The sequence below is a fragment of the Barbatula barbatula genome (assembly GCF_947034865.1).
Source record: "Barbatula barbatula genome assembly, chromosome: 8".
Taxonomy (NCBI): domain Eukaryota; kingdom Metazoa; phylum Chordata; class Actinopteri; order Cypriniformes; family Nemacheilidae; genus Barbatula; species Barbatula barbatula.
This window is the reverse complement of record NC_136771.1, coordinates 9,654,718-9,677,424: the sequence shown is the minus strand read 5'-3', so window position 1 is coordinate 9,677,424 and position 22,707 is coordinate 9,654,718. Positions and strand designations below refer to the sequence as shown.

Here is a 22,707-nt window from a genome sequence, read left to right as displayed (position 1 = left end):
AAAATGTCTTTCATGGTGAAAAGTGTGCAACACGTAATACTGTCATAAATCATTTCATAAATACAAGTTTGATTTAGATCCTCAAGATCTAAACGGACACCCAAACACACACGCACACGCACATACATGCACATACATGCACACACACGCACACAAACTGGGCCAAATAGCGAGCCTATAAAACGCACGGAGAAGTGACATTCCTGTGGTTTACTGTAACACTTTGAATTAACAGCGCATTCAATGGGAACTACCCACAGCCTTAAACTCCCTAAAGAAGCTAAAAAATGTATAAGATTTTTGTTGAGGACTATTTCACAACAGGCTTTTGGATTTATTCCAGGTTAGCCTGGAATGAATCAGCTCTTAGTGACGAAATCTTTCAGTAAGTTGTTCAGTAAACGTTATTCAAACTGATGGTCTGAGATAATAGTCGAACAATATTTTGGAACAAACAATAAATCTGAAGATGCAGTAACATTTCAGTACAGGTGGCAATTCTCACTATTAACTAGTTGTTATTAGCATGCCTATTATTGGCATTTTGCCTGTTTATTAGACTTATAAAGCACATATTCTGCATGACCAAACTCTACACCCCTAATCCAATACCTTAACCTAACAACGACCTTACTAACTATTAATAAGCAACAAATTAAGAGTTTATTGGGAAAAAAGTTGTAGTTAATGATTTGTTAATAGCAAGAATTGCAATAAAGATAAATGCACATTTAGTAAAAAAAATAATATTTTAAACTATATCTTACTATATCTCACTGTAAAACTCACTTTGTAAACCTTGTACATGTATGTATATGAATTTCAACAACACACATTTCCAAAAAAAGAGCCATATGCACACTAACTGCACCATAGACACAACACCATCAGTTACAGACAGGGCACGCCCTAATAGATATTACCTTATGAGTGTTTGATGTTTAACTTTAATAATTTATGAAAGCATGTAGTCACTTATGTTATTAGTGCATTCTTTCTTTGCTTTTATCTTTCTCCCACACAAACACTTTACCAGACTGTTGTAGAGGGCAGGTCTTCTGAGGTCATCTAGAGCGCTTGGTGGTGTGCGTGTGAAAGATACTCAGCAGAGAGCTCAGTAAATATGACAAATGTGTTTGAACATTAGAGGTGAGGCACCTTAGAGGAAGAGAAAAAAACTGTTTCGGCAAATCTTTCTTTACTGCTCTTAATCTTTTCTAAACTGTGAGGGAGATAAAGATATAATATAATACAAAAACAATTTTGCGATTGAGTAAGCTATGTGTTGGTGATGTAGAGAAGCTTATTTATGCATTTGTGCACTCAAGACTTGACTAATGTAACGCACTAGGTAGTGGTCGTCCTGCATCATCAATAAACAAACTACAGTTAGTTCAAGAATGCAGATGCCAGAGTTCTAACCAGGTCCAGAAAATACCATCACATAACCCCAATGTTATCAACCCTTCACTGGCTACCCATTAAGATCGTATTGACTTTAAAGTTCTTTTAATCACTTATAAAGCCTTAAACGGTTTTGTCCCTACCTACCTAACAGAGCTTCTATCACACTATAACCCATCACTCTCTCTAAGATCTCAAAACTCAGGACTTTTGATAATACCTAGAATAACTAAATCCACCAAAGGGGGCCGAGCTTTCTCATACGTAGCACCTAAACTCTGGAATAGCCTTCCCGAATCTATTTGAGGGTCAGACACACTCGCCCAATTTAAATCTAGATTAAAGACACATCTTTTCAGCCAAGCATTCACTTAATGCATAATATGAAATAAACCACGGGAAGACTGCATTTATTACACAAAATTAACTAGACTAATCTTGCTTGTTCTATAAACACCATGCACTGTGCTGTTTCACATTTTTTGTGTTTTTCAGTTTTTCTTATTTTCTCCTGTAAAGCTGCATTGAAACGAATAAAATGGATTTCAATCGAATTAAGCTGGGCTACACACGGAATGTCACACGAGGTTACACAGGTTTTTGGTGATGGGTACAGTTCCGAAAATGCTGAATTTACTGCAACAGGACTGTTATGTGAATTATTTTATGGCCTACACTGATGTCCAGGTCTATAATTTGGAGATTCCTTTATCTGGCTTTTATAAATGAAATATTCATTATCTTTGATAAGACATAAAGACAATGTTTCTGTATAAGGTACAATTTAAGTTAATATTTTCTTAAAGAGACATAATTTGACATTCTAAGATAATTTGATCTATTCAGATGCCTAATCACACTATGTTGTGTGTGTTCACAAACTATTTTTTAAGCAGAAAAACTAGACTTCAATAGGAAGGTTCCTAAATGTGCAAGTCTTTGTATGTAAGAAGATGAAGGGGTGAACAACCTGTCTTATCATATTAATATAACTGCAGCAATAACATCACCTCCTATTATCCTTTCACTCCTCTGTGTGTGTGGGGGTAGGTGTGTGTGTTCGTGTGTGCAGTGTGCGTGCGTGCATTTGTGCTCCATATGAATGTTAAATCAAGGTTTATAAGGTTAATTATTACAAAATTCCAAAAATGTTTGATTAGTAAACACATTTCCTTTCATAGTTTACTTTAATTAGATGAACTAGTCTGCAAATAGTGTTATGATTGTTTGAAATTGTGTTAGGTTACTAAATAGGGTAAAGACATAAATCATTATCAGATCTAATGCTGGATAGCATAAAATGTAGGTTTATAACTGTTGAAACAATAAATGATCGTTGTGTGTTCGATATGTGCATATGTGTTGTAGTGTACTTCATGTAAATGATATGAGCAAAAAGTGCTCGAGGTGACCATGTGATTGTGTCAGCTTTAAAATGTCTTATATAATCAAGCAGACTATTATAAGCAAGGGAATATAACCTTATTCTGGCTTCTAGACATTGTGTTATGCAATCCCCCCCTTACTCTCTAAGAAAGAAAGAAAGAGGTATACCGTGACTGGTGGCACTGTATCTCAACCTGAAGGTTTATTTGTTTTGTGGGCAATGTAATCTTGTGGGAAAACTACAATGTTTTTATCTTTATTCTAAATTAAGTCTTTATTAAAGTATATTTATGGACAGTCACTACACGATTTCATAACAAAACGATTAAAAACAATATCAAAAGAATCTGTGTGTTACATATCAAGTCTGTTAAAGCTGTAAAAGGAATTTGAGAGGTACAGAGTGAAACATTTGATGCGTTTTAAATGCTAAAACGCATCGAAATCTCCCTGGACAACCCAAGCACTAATACATACTTTGTTGCTTCACTAAAGACAAATTATAAAATGCGTTTATGGAAAAGAAAATAATAAATAGGCTTACTCAATGCCAGGAAAACCACCTATTATGAGTTGCCATGGTGATGATGAAAAAAGAGTGGCTGATTTTAGCTGCTAAGAGGGGCACAGTAGTTTTTGAGTGTTTGGATGGGCATATAAAATAAACTTTTTGCGCTTGTACACGCAAGAAAGAAATTAAAAGAGAACTTGTGTGTCTATTTATGTTTTTATCAAAAATGTAGGTAGAATCCTATTAACTCTTTGGTAAACAGGTGAATACAATAAAACACCACTTTACAAATATCTTAGTATTTGTATTCACTAAGGCTTAGCTCTATGATGATAATTTTGTGTCTCGCTTTACAACATGAGACAACATGCCTCACAGGGAAAACTTCAGTTTGATGTATTGTCCATTTCGTTTGTCTCGCACAATAACCGTGGTATTCCTTTAGACAAACTTTAATGCTTTTTGCTATACACACATTATTTTCATGGTTTAAATTTTTTTTTCTCAAAATGAATTTGTTTTCGCACACGTTTCTGCATCTTCTTCACCTCGTGCACAGACTATCCCACTGGTCAGACTGCTTCTGGTTCGAGCAAACGTCACATGTAATAAACCGAGTGCACGTGAGTCGGCGCGCTCAGAGACCAGCAATTGTATTGCGCATGACCACGCGCTCTCCATCCACTTCATACTGTCGAACACGTCAAAGATTACAGTGCCTAATTAACAACTGTACAAAGATGTTTGTGTGTAAGTGACACAGAATCCAGTTTTGGTAAACTCGACGATGTGAAATGAATCAATACCACTTCAGCACACTGGACAGCGCTCAACGGCTAAATGGAAACCATTGATGACGACCCACCCAGGACCAGTTTGGAGTTCAGTCGAGAAATCAGCCAACATTGACTTTGGTCAGAGACATGAACTTTTTGGAAACATTGCTGGAGTTCCTCATCGTCGTGATAGCCGTAGTTTCGCTCGTGGCGAACTGTCTTGTGTTGCTATGCTTCACCTGCAGCGCGGAGGTCCGTGCACAGGTGCCGGGGGTCTTCATCATAAACCTTTCTTTCTGCAACATCCTCATCGCCGTCCTCGACATGCCCTCCACTTTCCTCGGGGTCGTAAAGCGTCAAAAACCTTTCGGCGACTGCTTTTGTCATACGGTGAGCTTCATGGATGCTTTTCTGACTACGAACACAATGCTGAGCATGGCAGCTCTCAGTATAGACCGTTGGATAGCGGTGGTCTTTCCTTTAACTTACTCCAGCAAACTGACACATAAAGATGCCATAATTATGATGAGCTATGCGTGGCTGCACTCTCTCGCTTTCTCGCTTTCTGCTCTCCTGGTGTCGTGGGTCGACTATAACCCCGTTTACGCTTCATGCATAGTGCACCTTGCAGAGGAAGGTGTCCGAGGTCCGTTCATGGTGTTCACTGTGGTGTTTCACTCAGCCACATTTGCACTGTCGCTTTTCATCCTGTGCTTCGCTTATCTGAAAGTGCAACAAGTTGCGCGCTTCCATTGCAGAAGGATAGATGTTATAACGGTGCAGACGCTCTTGCTACTTGTCGACATTCCCCAAAGGTACGAGTATCTAGGTTTAAAACATTAAAACACGACGGTAGTGTGTATTCATTTATATTCTTTGAAACCTCCAGTGTGAAACAACAGTGTTTACTCGAGCAGAAGAAAAGGAGACGGAGAGCCACCAAGAAAATCTGCATATTCATTGGGTCATTCGTCCTGTGCTTCGCCCCCTATGTCATCACACGGTATTATAATATTAATAGACTTTATAATATACTTTTTCTGTCGAAAAGCTTTTTCACTGTGCCCTAATGCTGTATAATCAGAGGAAGTTTATGAAATTATCTGACTTTTATTGTGTAACAAATGTCACACAATATGCCAGTGATGTATGCATCAGCTATAAAACAGTTACTATGGGGGATACTTCACCCAAAAATCAAATTCTATCATTTTCTCACCTTCGGGCTGTTCAAAATCTGTATACATTTCTTTGTTCTGACAAACACAGAGAAAGATATTTGAACTGTTTGCTATCCTACATTCTTCAAAATGTCTTCTTTTGTGTTCAACTGAACAAAAAAAATTAAGTATTTTTTCCTACTATGGGAGTCAATGGGTGGCAAAATCTGTTTATAAGCATTTTTCCACATATCTTTCTCTGTGTTCATCAGAACAAAGACATTTTTGCAGATTTGGAACAATTCGAAGGTGAGTTCGTTTTGGGTGAAGTATCCCTTTAATATCAAAAGACAAAGTAACCTATAATTGCTGTTCTTATTCTTTTTTCAATAGACTGACTGAGCTTGTGTTCACCGTAAAGATCAACCGTTACTGGGGAATCACGAGCAAGTGCCTGATGTACGGCAAAGCTGCCTCTGACCCTTTTGTCTACTCCCTTTTACGGCAACAGTATAAGAAGGCTCTCATTGGTGTGTGCAATAGAATTTGGGGACGAAACTCAAACACACTCTCTGGTCAGAGCAGCCCCCCAGATACAGAGAGTGAATTATACACCTGCAGGGTAAATGATAAATGCTGTGGTTAAAGGCAACGGACATTTTGGGAAGTACAGTATGCACTCGGTTAAATAAAAACAATATTGGAACATTCGGTTTATTTGTGATTGGAGGTGCTGGGTATAAATCATACCGAATATTTTTCTACTTAAATATGTTAAAGCGGTACAAATACTCCTAAATCCAAACACGGTTTTCATTGTTGTTGAATGGGGTCGTTCCAATTATATCTTTGTACAGTTGTACAAAGTCTCTATTGTGGTTTCTACAATGTTTTTTTGTTTTCACAGCGGGCTTTGATTTCATTGTAATCATTGAACATTGATTTTATTCATAACATGCATTTTTGCACACTCATCTGTTGTAAATGCTTCACTGTGATACTATAACGTAAGTCAGTGATACAATAAAAGTATTTATAGTAAGCTAGTAAAGTGAAATGTGGGATGTTTAAATATTTGTATAAATGATATGGTCCAGATGCATCACATAACCTCCTCCTTTATAGGCCATCTACACATTCAGGACTACAGTAAAACGTGATTCAGTTGGTCAGACATCATGTGTCATTTGTAACACTCAAATGTGTCAAACATGTATATTTTGTTTTGCCATCTGTTATCCCACAAGTTCCTTGTAGGTTTTGTTTCGTTTTTTAAATGTGGGCTTATTAGCCCTTAGGCAAGTGTACGCAAGCGTAAAGTGAAGTTTACGACGTTTACGCATGTTAAGTTCATGAAAATGACAAGGAGTAAATCAAAGAAGTACATGAATTAAGTTCACGAAAAGTCTATGCTACGAAAGAGTAAATGACAGTCTTTATGAAATGACTGTAATTACAGTGACACAAAGCAGAAGGGCGGCCGCCTACTGTGCGAGAGTTTCGGCTGTAATTTGATCATTTGGCTGGTGCTCAGGGTGAGTAAGGCTCTCCCCTAAGCGATGGGGGTTGCTTGACTTTCGGAAAATGATCAGCTTTGTACGTCGTACAGTGACTGCCACATCATTCTGTTTATAGAGAACAAAATGCTCACGTTTTTTATGATTTTAATCGCTCTAGCGACATGCTTAGGCCGCCCACGACGATGTGCACCGGATGAAGAAGAACTAGGTAATGGATAAACTTTTACTGAATGAGTTTCGCACAAACTATTAGAGCTCAAGCCTGAAAACGTTGAATGGGCTTTATGGACAAGATTGACAATCTTCATATCAATTTTAACTGAGACATATTTCGTAAACTGTATTCTGCTGTTTGCGTTGGAAACCAATCGTCTGGAGAAAAATCAGAAACACTTGTTTAAGTTTATTTCTATCACACACTTAAAAATGATCTAAAGGCATGCTTTGAGTTTTGTAGACATACAATTTGCCTGTACGATTTTCTTTATAAAAAGGAATTGTGAAAAGGCTATAATAAAAATAAAGTGCGCAATGCTGAAATTTTGGCAAAATGTGGTTACCTTGAAGAACTAAGTAAAACTATAATCCTTAATGTCAGTAAAAGTATTTGATGCTCTTAGCAAGTATGCACGCCACAGGTCTTGTAAACAAAGCATGGGATAACTTAAATTTGTCATGCAATATTCGTGCAGAAAGATTATTTTCGCTGCGTACTCTACTGCCACCTAGCGTCCAATGACCAGTCTGCTTTACGACGACTCCGCCAGCGGTAACATCATCTGTGAATCATTGTTTTTCAGGAAGATGCAGAACATCTGCGGAAGACAGACGTAAGAATTGCTTTTTTTTACTCCAATGTGCATGCCGAGTCGAGTTTTGAAGCCATATTCTATGTAATAAATACCATATAGCGTCACTTGTTTTTCCAAAGAACTTTCACCCTTAGATATAAGGTATGGGGGAGAAAGTACTTCAAATACCAAACGTCATTGCATGATGGTACTTGTTAGAGAAAGAGGCAGATAAAGTCATGATATACTGTCAAAAGCCTCAGGGTGATCTAGTGTCAAGGATTAGTGACTTAGATAGGGCTTTCCATGATTCCTTATCCACCTGTGCACTTTAAAATATAAAAAAAATATATGAATGATGAGTCCTTCTGTAAAATATTGAAACTTAAAAACATTCCACTGCAGATTATATTTGATTTGACATAAAGCTGTCTGTTACACTCCATTAACTTTGTGCACATTTAAAAAAGGTTGATGCTAACTCATCTACAGTATATACTACCAATTCTTAAAGGCCCAGTGTGTGAAATTAAGTGCACCTAGTGGTGAGGTTGGGAATTGCAACCATAGCTTCCTCCATCCCTCCCTTTCGAAGCACTGCAGAGCCTGGCACAGGACAAAGATGTCATAACGTTGTCGCTTCTTTGCCGAAGGAGATAACGTATTTACGAGACAGGCCCTGAAGAGCAGTTTGTCCGTTTCGAGCTACTGTAGAAACAACATGGTGAATTCCATGCAAGGGAATCTGCGGTGTATGTAGATAAAATAGCTGCTTTTAAGGTAATGAAAACATAATGCTTCATTATCTAAGGTCTTTATACACCTCCAAAGACATAGTTAGGCATCTAATATTGCATTTATGTCAATAGATCATTAACACACTGGATCTTTAAACAAACCCCAGTGATCATAAATCAAATGAATTCTCTCCCATCCCCAGCGCAGTGTATAGAGATGGTGATCAGCTACTGTCAGGATGTGCCGTACAGCTACACCACATTCCCCAACATTGCGGGACACCGGTCACGGCAGGACTTGGAGATGGGTGCAGAGTACCTGCTCCTGAGTGTGATCCATGGCTTGCTGAATGGCGAGTGTTCACCGGATATCCGTCTCTTGGGTTGCTCGGTGCTTGCCCCCCGTTGCGAAGATGGCAGGGTTATAAAGCCGTGCCGCAGCTCGTGTGAGATGGTGAAAAAGAACTGTGTTCATGCATTTGAAGCCATTCAAATGGCATGGCCGTACTTTATGGACTGTGACCGATTCTTTGTCGGTGATGAGGAGGGTTGTTATGATCCATTGTCAGATCTAAAAGGTATGATTGAATAGAACAAGAGCAAATAGATAATGTTATTTAATACAGTTACAGTAATATGTATAATGCTTTCACATCATTGTATCGTCTTCACTCCCGTCAGCAAAGCAAGAAGTGGCCTTTTCTAACATATCTGATGGTGGACTTTCCACTATCCTCCAGTTCACTTACCACTCTAACGCTCAGATGTTCAGCATCTTGAAGAAGACAGCAACTAAATGCTCCCATATCTCACGGGCATACAGCATCGGACGCAGTGTGGAAGGCAAAGACTTGCTGGTTATTGAATTCACTACTAACCCTGGACAACATGACCTATGTGAGTACCTCAGATATTAAAGATCTTTAATAGCTGATGCTTTGGTTGAATACTTTTTCTATCATATCACTTTAATGCCCTTTAGTGAAACCAGAGATTAAGTTAATTGGAAACATGCACGGGAATGAGGTGCTGGGAAGACAGTTGCTGATATACCTGGCTCAGTACCTGTGCTCCGAGTACCTGCTGGGTAATGAGAGGATTCAGGCCATCATCAACACCACACGTGTTCATATCCTGCCCTCAATGAACCCCGACGGCTATGAGATCGCCGCCTCTGAGGTAGCCGATAGGAACGACCCTGAAAACATCTACCAGGAAGTAAATATACCGTTGTCCGTGGCTGAGACCAGTCTTGTCTGCCTGTCTGTTCTTTGGCTGGTTGACCTACCAAACTCCCTGCACCAGAGAGAGAATGGCACTTTTATATCTTTTACTAAAATTAAATAAAAAAACATGCAAAGCAAATAATAAATTAAAAATTAACTAAAAGGACAACTGGTAAAGGGAGGCCTTGACTAACCATTCTAATGAATACGGCTAATACCCGGCATTGTCTTTGCCATGTAATGCTAAGCATTATTTTACATTAACGTAAGCTTGGGAAACTAATTTCCAAAATGTATGCAATTCCCACTAAGTGGGACATTTACAAATATATATTTTGAATAATTAAATACATATTTTTGACAAAAAAATCTGTTTACTGTATGAAGAGAATTTAACCTCAAATAAGAGGATAACTGCGTTGGTCCATCCATTTAACACTAATATATCTTTGCCTGGTTCTGATGTTTTCTGTCTTTTGCATATATGCTTTTACTTTCTAGAAATAATTGACATGTAAATTAATAGTCCAAAAGGTTTATAAACAGACACTGTAGCAATAGGAATGTTGCTAAATAAATATGTGAATATGATCATTTGATCTATTAAAGATTTGCTCATTGTTCTTGATCGTTTTAACATTTAGGGTCATGAGCACAATGGATGGACCAGCGGCCGGACCAACGCACAGAATATTGATCTGAACCGCAACTTTCCTGATCTTACCTCCATCTTCTACAATCGCCGTCGCTTCAGACATTTCCGTGGTGACCATATCCCCATTCCTGACTCCTATTGGATAAATAAGGTGAGAGCCATTTCGATTGGAAACACAATAAAAAAGTTTTTGGTTTAAATGTTACAGGATCACATTTGTGTAAAAACAATCAAAATGATGTTTTTTTTGTAATTCAACTGGTTAAATATTGTTTTTAATTCCCAGCCAACACACAAGCTGATACACTGTACCTTGAATGCACTGTCACTTTGGACAAAGTGCTGCCAAGCACATAAATGTAATGTCTGCCAAATACAAGCCCAAGTTTTTTAAACATATTTTTCAGGTGGTTGCACCAGAGACCTATGCTATAATGAAGTGGATAAGATCCATTCCGTTTGTCATATCTGCCAGTCTGCATGGAGGTGAACTGGTTATCTCATACCCGTTCGACTTCTCTAGACACCCCCACGAAGACAAAATGTACTCACCCACTCCAGATGAACAAGTTAGTAAATCTTCCCATTGTGCCATTGCTTCAAGGCAAACACTGATATGTTAATTTTAATAAGTGTAAGAATAAATGTACCTAGCAAAGGCATTCTCTGGTTTCAGATTTTTAAACATTTGGCTAGAATATATGCAGATGCTCATGCCACAATGTCCAACAATGACACCGAGAGATGTGGAGCCTCATTTGCCAATAAAGGAGGGATAACTAATGGAGCACAGTGGTACAGCTTTGCTGGAGGTAAACGTATTCCTTGATAAAAAAATGAAGGAAGACATTGTCTAATTTGAGAAATGAATTAATATGTATTATTCACATTTCCAAATATAGTCATTTTCTTATAATTAAACCGTTTCATGTTTGTGATTTTGTGACACTGCCATACTGTAAAATACGTTACATTATGTGTCTGTGTAATTGTGTCAGGGATGTCAGACTTTAATTACCTGCACAGTAACTGTTATGAGATCACAGTGGAGTTGGGCTGTGATAAATTCCCATCTGAGGAGGAGCTTTACCCCGAGTGGCTCAGAAATAAAGAGGCACTGCTCATCTTCATGGAGTCTGTGAGTTATCATTTTTTTAACACACTTTATCGTGTGTAGTTTGTTCAGTTCAGTTCATTAGGTTTATTTCTGATTCACAAACTGTTTATAAACTAAACTACAAACATAATTAAACATAATGCAAGGCATTTAATAACTTCTAATTTAACAGCTTTATTACGATAATACCGTTTTAATAGATTACATAACACTGCTGACCTAAAAACTTTTGGCTAATTGGGTATTGTCAACCTTATACTTTTGTTTATTATAGATTTTTGTTTATTAGAATAAAAAATGTTAAGATCAGTAAAGTATTTTTACATCTTTTTTATGGCTGTTTTAATTAGTAAATAACGATATGGTCCACTAGACCCACAAACATTGTAATTTTCCTTCACAAAAAAATTGTTTTGTGTTTATATATAGCTGTCCGAATATTACAGTTTTTATGGGTATTTTTTACACAAACATTGGTTGGGTGATACAAATATGAACACAATACAAGGGTTAATATAGTAACTGATAAAAAAATAGAAAAGTGGTAAATTGTGATTTATATTATTGCCTTGCAGGTCCACAGAGGTATAAAGGGCATTGTAAAAGATGAACATGGCAATGGCATTAAAGGAGCCACGGTATCTATTAAAGGCATAAGGCATGACATCACAACAGGTACGATTATTTATTAAATAAATATACACTTATACATACAATGTCTTTTTTGATGGTACTGTAAGTGCAGCCGTTCTGCAGTGTTGCTGTAGCATTTGTCTGTCTCTATAGCTGAGGATGGAGATTACTGGAGACTCTTGAACCCGGGTATCTATATTGTGACTGCGGCAGCTTCCGGCTACACCAAAGCAACCAAGCGCATTGGCCTACCTAGGAGGGTGCAGGTGGGCCGTGTGGACTTTGTGTTGAAGAAGGTCCCACAAGAACCCGCTCTCGACTACTTCAACATCCCTGAACTGGACAACTATGAGCGATTTGATCCGTTTAATCAGTTCGAGCAGTACACCCAGAGAGAACTAGGAGAGAATGGTGAGGAAAGGACTGAGAAGCCATGGTGGTGGGCTTATTTCAGCCAGTCAGGCATATCCGCACCTACCTGGCTCCTACGAAACTACTAGGGCCCATCAGGGCTCCACTGGAAAGCAATCAGATCCCTTCATTTCTGTACCCTAGCCATACTTGATGACACTGTGTTTTATTCAGTTTGTTTCTTTTAGGGCACATTTTTATGTCACTTGTTCAATCACATGAATTGCATGACTTAAGGCTGTTATTAAAGTACTGCAGTATGTTTCATTTTATAAAAACAAATTTTTGTTGTTTTTGATGGGTTTTCCATTTCATTTGCCATTAGAGTTGGGTTATCTTAAATATTTGAAATGGCTTACCTAGAAAAAACATTAAACTACAGTTTAGAAAACACTATGCATTCTTTTACAATATGTACAAATTTTGAATTAATACATGACATAAAATATCATACGCAGTTAGGACACCTCTTTCATGACCACTAGATGGCACTAAAGTCTATATAATAAAGCTGCTCCTTACGGCTGGGCAAGGTTGCATTGAGTGTGTAGACTGCTGCTGATTTGAATTGAGTGCACCTTTGTGAAAATGTGTAAACTGATCAAAGAACAGATTTTTTTGGTCAAATTTTTCTCACCTTTCAGTAAATTAATAATCCTGACTATGAATCTCAGTAAAAGAGTTTAAATAACACGGCTTTTGATTGAATTAGACTTGGAAAACTTAGAATCAGAATCAATTTGACCCATACTGTGGATGTAAAACACCAGACACTTAAGGGATTACTGGAAGGACATTAATAGCTTTTTAGTTTTTCAACGAATGTCTCCTGAGAAACAAATGATCCTGAACACTTGGGTAAGTTGGCATTAAGCCGCAGATGTAATAAAAGTGGTTCAATTCTGGTTCTGGGGACCAACAGCACTGTTTTTCTTATTATAGGCTTCTTGTCAGAACTGGAAAAATCATGAAGCAGCAATAAAGGTAACCTCTATTAAAACTAATACACACGTTTTATGTTCATTACTCAAAGTCTACTATCAAGTGTGATAAGAAAAACAAGTCACCTTTTGCTCTCTATATAACATCAGCTCAATTTCTGTGTTTCCCTCATAACTAACAGCAGTCATAAACATTTTTGCTATTATATTTATGTAATTCTTCAAAATGCATTTCTTCATATTGATACCATATATCAACATGAAGAATTGCATTTTGAAGAATTTCATAAATATAATAAGCTGTAGATAGTAATAGATGTTATAGTATTTATACAACACAAATACAGCATGTACTACTGTTAATACAGTATAATGTAAATTTTATACTGTATAATTTGAATTGTTATTGAATAATGTTTGTTGTGGAGATTAACCGTTTAAGATCTTTTTTTAAATGTATCATTTGAAGTCCAATTCAAAGCCTCTCTATTCTGTTTTTGGAGCCACAGTATATAAACAATAGATTTAGTTAAAACATGTAAGGATGGATTCTATGGATTATATGGCTTTTGTGTGAAAGAGCTCCCACCCCCCACCCCACCTCTCTCTCTCTCTCTCTCTCTCTCTCTCTCTCTCTCTCTCTCAATACTGAGGTGTGCTCAATGTGGCAGAGATAATTTGTTTGCTTTGCAATTATTTTCCATCAGTGGAGACAAATTGATTTGTATAGCATAAAGCGACAGTCAGAGTGTAGCGTGCTCTAAGCAGCTCAGTCAGATCAGCACTAACTTGCTTATGCTAAAGTCTGACAGACAATACCACGATTGCTGTCATTCACGCTGCTGAACTCATTTAGCAGTGTATGAAATCACTGTTGCGCTCGGAAATCAGATAAACTTTATTTTGTGTGACGGTAATCGTATTTTCCTAAAACGAATGAAGTAGCTTTCCATTTACTGTGTTAGGGTATATCAAGCGTATCTCTCAGCTAATTCCTGTGCTTGAGAAAAAAAAACATTTCTCAGCTATGACTGATATGACTTTCTTCTTTAATAAAAGATGGGCATTTTCTTTAAATCAGTAAAACGTATTGTTTTGTGTAAAGTTTACTCTTCTGATTTAAAACTATTTTTAAACACAATAGTAATTAAGTTAAGATCACAAATATATTCTTTTATTTTTCCCTGTTATAGATCACAAAGAGTGCTTATGATATAAGTTTTTAGTTTCCTTTGATTGAAATATAATGCTTGTTAAAGGGTTATTTTGCAATTTTTCACGGACATCAACTAAAGCAGAGACATACCTATCTTGTTATCTACAATAAATCCATGCCATTGAAGCGTAAAATTTAATCAATTTCCAGCTCTTTCATGATCACATCATAAGCATGCATACACACCAGTTAAACAAAAATACCAATACAAACATCATTCAGTAGGTCTGTATTACATCATTTTCTGCTCTAATTCAGTTCACTTCACATAATTTTTATTATTATGATATTATGTTGTTTGTTCACATACAAACACACGCACACACACTTGCCCATGTGAGCCAGAGTTCAGGGGTCACCAATTACTTGGCGAGGCTGAGAAAGTTGCAGAGGCCAATCCATGGCTGCCATGTCGAATTACTGTCTGTTTGCTCACAGGTAGGAAGTCACCAGTCAAACTTCACAACAGCTCAGTGGATCTGTTGAGTTTCTAGACCAGGCATGCATATATAACCCAAAACTCATATAATCCGACTAAGTCACTATAGCCAAACAAAGAATTTCATATTTTTATTTTAAACTATTACCTAAAACGTGTCTCAAAATGCATATAGAGTTTCACATTGTACTTTGTGCAAACATATTTTGTAAACTTGAATCTGAATTCCTCACTAGCCTTCACATCTCCACTCACTCAGACACGATGAACAGCTTGTTCAGCATCAGATAACTCTGTCCCCACCCTGTGTATAAAGAGGGAAAGAAAAGTGGCCATTGTTCAGAGCAAAGTTTGCAGAAGACGAGCCCGTTGCACTTTGTGAATGATTTAAGTCTCAATGGGTCTGATTCATTGTGCTCAACCAATCCAGCATAATTTGCAAAAACAGCACTTGGTTTTGTAATAAAGGTCCAGTGTCGTCTTCAATTGAGTCCTGCTGCTCAGTGGAAGTAATTACAGGGGCAGTCTCTCCGTCTGTCTCTCTCTCTCTCTCTCTCTCTCTCTCTCTGTGTGTGTCTGTGTATATGCATCCCAGAATTTCTACTTCAATTTTAGTTCAACTGTGCCTTATTGGAATAGCAAATACTTTGTGTTTATATATTCACAATGCATTTAATATGTAGGCCTACAACTACATGAAAAGTCAAAATAAAGCATTCACATGCACATTGCACACAAATTTGCTCACACTTTTCTAATAAACACACAAAATACATTCTGTTAACGTGTTGTCAAGAGTAAGAATAAAATTCAGATTCTGACCACACACACTGTCGTCACACTGTAGAACTCCCGAGGCTTAACAAAGCTAGGTTCGGTTATTTTAGAGGTATGTCAAGACATTGTTGTGACCGTCTCCAACACAAAGAGAGCAAGATGTGCTTATGATTGTGCGCAGGTTGATTTATTAAAAATACTCTGGCACATCCTTATAATAGCCATCAAAAGTTTTTAGTGAAATTCCTCTGAAATGTTGGTATTGTTTTATTTGATTTGGGCTCTTTAGGCGTGACGACCACAGGTCATCTAACACAAAGCATGTTAAGTTAAAGCTCTGACCCCAGAAGTAATTTGACAGCTTACAGCTTTCATAGTCATGGTTTCTACCAACAGTGTTTGTGTACATTTCCCCTTCTTTTATGCTCTATTTGTTATGAATTCTTTTTAACACATATATTGTTTCGACCTTAATGTTGTTGAATTAAAAAATCCCAGAAAATCTGGGGAAAAATTATATTGTTATAGGATTATTAAACTAAGACTGTTGTTTTTTTAAGTATAACAATAATCATTTTGTAAATTTTTTTATTATAAATTCAAATAAGCCTGACAATATGTTTCTAGTCTTCAAAGTGATTTTATTTCAGTGATGTCCATCTCTCTACTGAATCACTTTAGATTCGATTCCTGCTAAAAACGGGCAGAATCGGTTCGTGAATTATGATTCATTTGCCCGCTTGAATCATTCAGATAAATAAGTGAAGGCAAAAATTGTAATAGGCCTACATTTTTCTTTCTATCTGAATATGGCCTGTTGTTCGGTGTAGTATGTTTTGTATTCTTGAGGACATTTTAAAGAAAGCTTGATGGCAATAAGACGTGCAGTTTGAATGACTGTGTATAAATGTCTGTCATGTGACTCAGTCTCTTTAGCTGAAGCAATGCTATTTCCCAGAGGGCCGTTGCAGGACTTTCTGGCATTTCTCAGTCAATGCCCTTGTAAAGCTGCTCTATTTGAATCCTCGGTTTATTTATCTCACTGCCTTTCTGTCCCTATCTCTCTCTAGTCATCCTCCGTTCCCTTCTCCCTTGCTTTCTTTCATCCCAATGTAACTGCACCATTTGGTTAAAACGGTTGTGAGTTTATTTCTGAGTGCGTGTGTGCATATTTGTGTATTTCAGGCATATGGCCTGGACAAGTGAAGTAAATGCAATTCAATTAGATACTGCCCTCAGGCCTGCAGTGTTCCCGCGTCTCTCCGTTGCACACACTTATCTTACATAACTCGCAGGAACTAGTCCATCCATTACTGCACACTCACTGTTTTTAAGTGCTTCTGCCCAGAGAACAACAAATAAAAGATGGTTAAAGCATGTGCGTTTGTAAAATCGCTTCCTGAAAGTATTGTTGGGTTGGAGGATTTATGTGTTCTTGTCAAAGAGGATTAGGATTTTGGCTTTAGTTGTCATCACATGTCTAATGTTGAAACCAGACCATCAAAAGAACTATTGATTGAGGGACTTACCAGCAATTTAGTGATTATTCTGAATTGTGATTTATTTTTCAACCAAAAATAGTTTTAGGATATTAACAGAATGACGTTTCTTCATGAGGTCTTTGTCTACACACTGAGCGATAAAGCGAATCAATTATCTGATTGTTTCATTCAGGTGCTGCACAATGCCGTCCTTTCATCTCGGTTTGACTAGAGATGACTCTCAGATACGTCTTCAGCCAGATTCAGTTTCTGTAAACGTATATAACACTTAACTTTACTTACTGGGGGGAGTTTTAAGGGCATGGAATGTGTTCACTTTAATTGAACCAACAGTTTTTACTGTGGTAAGGTTCATATCCCCCACTTTAAAGCGATTTAACCTATGATACTGCTACTTTTGTTAAAATGTTTGCGATGCTTCTGAGAGCCGTTTGCTTTAGCTCAACAAGAAAAGTACGGAGCTCGCCTGATCACCCGTCGGAGAAAAGGAAACAAGACCAAAAGCACCAAAAGTTCCAAAGCAACTTTACAGCAGAAAATAAGAAAAACAGAAATTGTAAAACACAGTACAGTGCCTGTGGTTTGTTGAACAAGTAAGATCATTCTAATAAAGCAATGCAAACTGAATTTACCGAACCTTTAAGATAATCTGTTTAGCAGTCTCCTAGTGAGCAAGCCAACATGGCTCTGTGGCGAGGAATCAAACTCGAATGATAAATAAATGGAGAAATAAAATCCTTAGGAGAAACCAGTCTCAGCCGGGAGGGCCAGGTCCCCTCTGACATGTCACAGCTGCACTCAATGACTGTGATTAGAAGCTTTTCTTTTGAAATTTTCTTTCTAAGATTCGAGCTTTGCTGAATTTTAACATTGATTCGGTTTTATTCTTCAAGTCCTTACGAACTTACATTACAAACAAACAAATGGACTTTGGAAGATTGTGACGCAAGGTTATCTGTGCCAAAGCTTTTTTCAATAGAAATATAGAAGAAATACACATTTGTTTCTCTTTAGGGCTGCACAATGGCAAAAAAACATAATGGTTCATTTTAATTATTCCACTTGATATTGTAATTGAGTATTAGATTTAACATTACGTACAACTTTCTGAAAAGCAATTAATTGTCATACTTTATATAAACATCATAAATATCGAAATATTTTAAGATGTTGCATAGCATCCAAACTCGGTCAGTTTTATTTCAAACACATTTATTAAAACTCATCAGAACTGAAGGAAAATTGTTGTTTCAACCGCAGCTGATGTTAGCCAATGCGAGCTGCCAGTTTTCCTGCTGCTATCTTGGTCAAGTTGTTCTTTTAACCTTTGTATTTTTAGTTTTTGTGCACCACTATTGTACATTCTTTCGGACATTTTTACGCTTTTCCGTCTAGCAATAGCAGTGACGTAAATTAAAATGATTGACATTATTTCACCAGCAGCTGATTGGACACATGTGAGCCAAATGTTATTTTGTCATAATAGGCAGTTATTCTTACCTTGCTTGACTGACTCTCAAATGATTCGTTCGGCGAATCATCCATCTAAGCCCCTCCTTTCTCCCAGCCTACTCTGATCTGATTTGTCAGATGGTCTAGTCTTCTATGATGGGTCTACCGCAATGACAGTATTTGGGGAAGAAGAGAGAAGTTTTCGTGGTCAGTCCTAGCTAAACTTAAGCATCTTGTAATATTTACTCTTTTAAATAAAATAAATCTGGCCAAATCAGAGGCCCCTAATCAGGTGGGGGCCCTAGGCTCCAGCCTATGCAAGCATGTGCGTTAATCCACGCCTGTGTGTCAGCTATAATTCACACCTTTTCGATTATTGATATTGATGTGTACACATAGGAATTTTGGCATATGATTTGACAGTTTATATTTATAAAGATCAAGAATTGAAAAGGTGTGCATTATAGCTGACACACATGAACACTGTACAGTTAGTGTTATAACACTGTGTCTACACTGGACCCGGCCTGATGCGATGCAACAAAAGACAATAGAAAGCATTAGAACCCATTATAATTGTAAATTTTGTCCACACTGGATGTAACGTGGTGCTATGCGACAATCCCATTAGAAAAAGCTGTGTGTCTTGTCGCGCCACGGCTGGTGCAGACACGGTTTTACTCATTCCCTTTAACCCTCATGTTGTTTTCAGGTCATTTGAACCCCCAAAAATGCTAGTTAATGTTATTGGATTCGACTGAAATTTGGTGAAACCTTTGTTGCTTGTTGTATTCCCCCCCCCACCTTGTGTTGTTCACCTACCAAAGAGAGCTTCTAAATCACACCTAATGCAATTTTATCACCAAATATTTTATTAAATATTTTTTTCAACTTGTATTCTTTCATTTAGGACTGGTTTTGTGTTTCTTTTTCAAACTGATACATTTTAGGCCCTTGTAATCTGGTATTCTATCGTGTATGTCACAATGGTCAGATTGACACAGAAACAGCACAATTATTACTTCACACCTTTATTGAGGAAATAAAATTATTTCAAAATAAAGGTCCTGAGTTTTGTGATCTTCCACACTTACTTTCAATGACCGGTCATTTTCAAATTGCCTTTGCTCAGATCAATGAAGCCTACGATTACTCAGTTGAAAAAGAAACACAAAACCCATCCTAAATGATAGAAAACAAATTGACAAAAAGATTGAATCCAATAATTGGTGATAATATAGCATATCAAGTGATTTAAAAGCTATCTTTTGTAGGCGGGTCAAGTGTGATTCTGTGCCATATTGTATGAAATAAAATCATTTCAAAACCAACTTTTTGGTTAAACATTAAAGTAGGCTAGTGTGAACAATAGTGCAAATTTCATCAGATTTTATTTAATATTGCCAAAATTATTCACAAAAAGTGCCTAGATTAACAAGGCCTACGATTCATCCGTTTGAAAAAGAAATGCACAGCTTGAATACTGTTGCAGTTGGAATGTATTTTTATTTATGTGTTTGTAACTTTAGAAACGGTTCCTAAATTCACGAATATCGCACGTCAAACCATTTTTATGCCAGTGAAAGCTGCAATGAATGCTTTATCTGTGCTGTAAACGTGCCACACATGCTTGTAAACATAGAAAATGTATAAAATAATCTAAAACAAAGCAGTATACAATTATCGTTAATAGTCACTGTGACAGAGGCTTCAATCTGCGAATGGATTTGCGAAAGCGTGGGGAGAGATTATGAACTTGTGGGTACGGATTTCAAAAACTGAGGGGATGCTTTACAAAAGCACGTATTGGCAACTCGTGGGTACAGTTTTCTAACTCGAGAGCACAGTTTTGTAAACTGGCGGAACACTTTTAGATACTGTGAGTACATTGTTTTAAACTGTGGCCACAGATTTGCGGGTCTTGTTTTTTTCACCGACCGGTGACCATGCAGGCTCCACAGTAAAGCAACACCAAGGAATGCAATGTAGGTCTACTGTAAAAATGATAAAAGCACTTCCAGATAAACTTGATTAACTGATGTAAAACGAATACGATCAAGTAGAAAAAGTGGATAAGAGAAGACAGTTAGCAAGTGTATATTTGATCAACTTGTTGGCCTTTCACATGAACAGACCGGTCCTATTTTGACCTCACAAGCTACACGTAAGATGTTTGTAAATGAAAATAAGCCTACCCCACCTCTGACAGAATTACAAGTATAACTGTTTTATTTTGACCTTTGAGGCTTGAGATGCCAATGGAAAACATTACAGTATGTGAGTCACATGACACCACATGACTGTGTAACAGTCACTGCTCACCACTCCTTCTCACCTTCAGCCTGAAAACCCTTTGTTTCTCTCTCTCTGTTTTACGCTTCTAGATGATTTAACTGATGAATCAAGCTACACTTAACCCAGAGCAATGCACAGTCATCTGAGTTTACCTCTGATGCCATTCTCTGTCTGTGTGTTAGCTGCTCAGCTGTTAGACATCTGTTTGATGATATCTCAGCTCTCTGAAAGGGAAGTGCACTGCGCTTTCTCAAGCTGAAATTGTTATTGTGTTACTTTTTAGGGGTATTTTAAGAAAATGCTGAAAGTATCCTCATGACTCCAGATGTTCTGATCATGGTTGCTTTCATTTAGTTAAGTAATGTCAAAATCCTAAATTCAAATCCGCCTGAAAGAGCGAGCAGCGACGCTTTCTCTCTTCAAATGAACTGCGTGGCACTCCGGAATGTTGAACTAGTTCAAAATCGATGCGGAGCAAGGCAAGGTTTTCTTCCTACATATGAATTGTGACCTAAACATCATGTAGAATTTGAATCAGTTCTTCATAATTAATACTTTGTTAAAATGTTTCAAAATCTTAAAACGTTGGTTATTTCCAGGAATGACAACTGAATAATTCCAGATTCTTAATAGGGGCGTTTGGCATGTGTAAGTTAACATTACAGAAAGGGTTCTTTCTTTACCGTGCGTTGTGTTAAAGTGAAAGATCACCCAGAAATACAAATGCTATCATCATTTACTTACCCTCTTCTCATTTAAAACCTTAATGACTTTCTTTCTTCCGCAGAACACAATTTTTCAAGATATTTTGAAAAATTGTGTTAACCGGAACCCATTCACTTGCATTGGTTTTGTGTCCATACAATAAAAGTCAAACTGAATGTTTGCTAATGAATATGGAAACTTTAGCTTTTTATAACCAGGGGTAGATGCTGTAAATTTGGTATTGTATTATTGTAATTAGGTACTTTTATTTGTGACTGTATCTCTACATATATAGAGCATTACATCAAAATAAAACATTTCATCGCTGTTCCACGAGTACAGAAAACGTACTACATCCCACACATAACTTGAAGCATATAAGACATTTTCTAGCGCCTTTCAGACTCCAATCCTGTGCATGTGACCCATAAGCTGGCAGAAAATCTCCTAATGCTGGCACATAGTGAGCTAATTACACTGAAGTTGAAGCTCATGTGGAATAAAGTCACAACGCTCGGCTGTGAAATGGAGAAAGGAGAGAGATTTAAGAAAAGAAGAACGGGAGTGTGTATGTAAAGAGTAATGAAAAAATGGATTCCCCTCATGTACCAGATATGCCTTTCTTCCTTGAAACACAAAATAAGAAGTTCAGACGAGGTTCATGCGGCTCGTTGACACAATAAAAGTGGATGGGGACCAAAAATCTTGACTTTCACTTTTGAGCTTTGATATTTTTATTTATTTATTAGTTTATTTTTATTTTCTTTCAAGGCATAAATGATGGCATAATGTATTTGTATATTAAAAACAATACACCTCATCAATTAAACCAATCTTCTCCCTCTACATACACAAGGTATTGGCAAAAACACCCATCGGGCCTCTGTAATAGGACCCCTAGTTCAGTGTAACCATTTGGCTCTGAGCCTGAAGTTGGCATCATCTTTTAAGGAGTAAGTAGAGGCAATCTGACCACACTGGTGTAAAGCAGCGCACCATCTGTGCATCTGGAGACAGCCGGACTGTCAGAGTAAGAGCCTACTAAAAAAAGCC

At 37.3% G+C, this 22,707-nt stretch overlaps 2 protein-coding genes across 2 annotated transcripts; both read left to right on the top strand.

Annotated features, from left to right (window-relative positions):
* Nucleotides 1–3,940: 3,940 nt before the first annotated feature.
* On the top strand, nt 3,941–6,282 carry gpr78a (G protein-coupled receptor 78a). Its single transcript, XM_079461982.1, has 3 exons — nt 3,941–4,892; nt 4,967–5,080; nt 5,631–6,282. Exons 1-3 carry the CDS (start codon nt 4,225–4,227, stop codon nt 5,881–5,883), a joined length of 1,035 nt encoding a protein of 344 aa, XP_079318108.1. The 5' UTR covers nt 3,941–4,224; the 3' UTR covers nt 5,884–6,282.
* Nucleotides 6,283–6,821: 539 nt separating this feature from the next.
* Nucleotides 6,822–12,609, top strand: cpz (carboxypeptidase Z; the record flags this gene model as incomplete). The annotated part of the gene is given in 12 exon segments (XM_079462933.1): nt 6,822–6,842; nt 6,845–6,965; nt 7,558–7,587; nt 8,489–8,863; nt 8,967–9,182; nt 9,268–9,503; nt 10,156–10,317; nt 10,574–10,735; nt 10,843–10,978; nt 11,165–11,304; nt 11,859–11,958; nt 12,070–12,609. Coding segments are annotated over 12 exon segments (2,046 nt in total). The 3' UTR covers nt 12,417–12,609.
* Between the last annotated feature and the right edge of the window lie 10,098 nt (nt 12,610–22,707).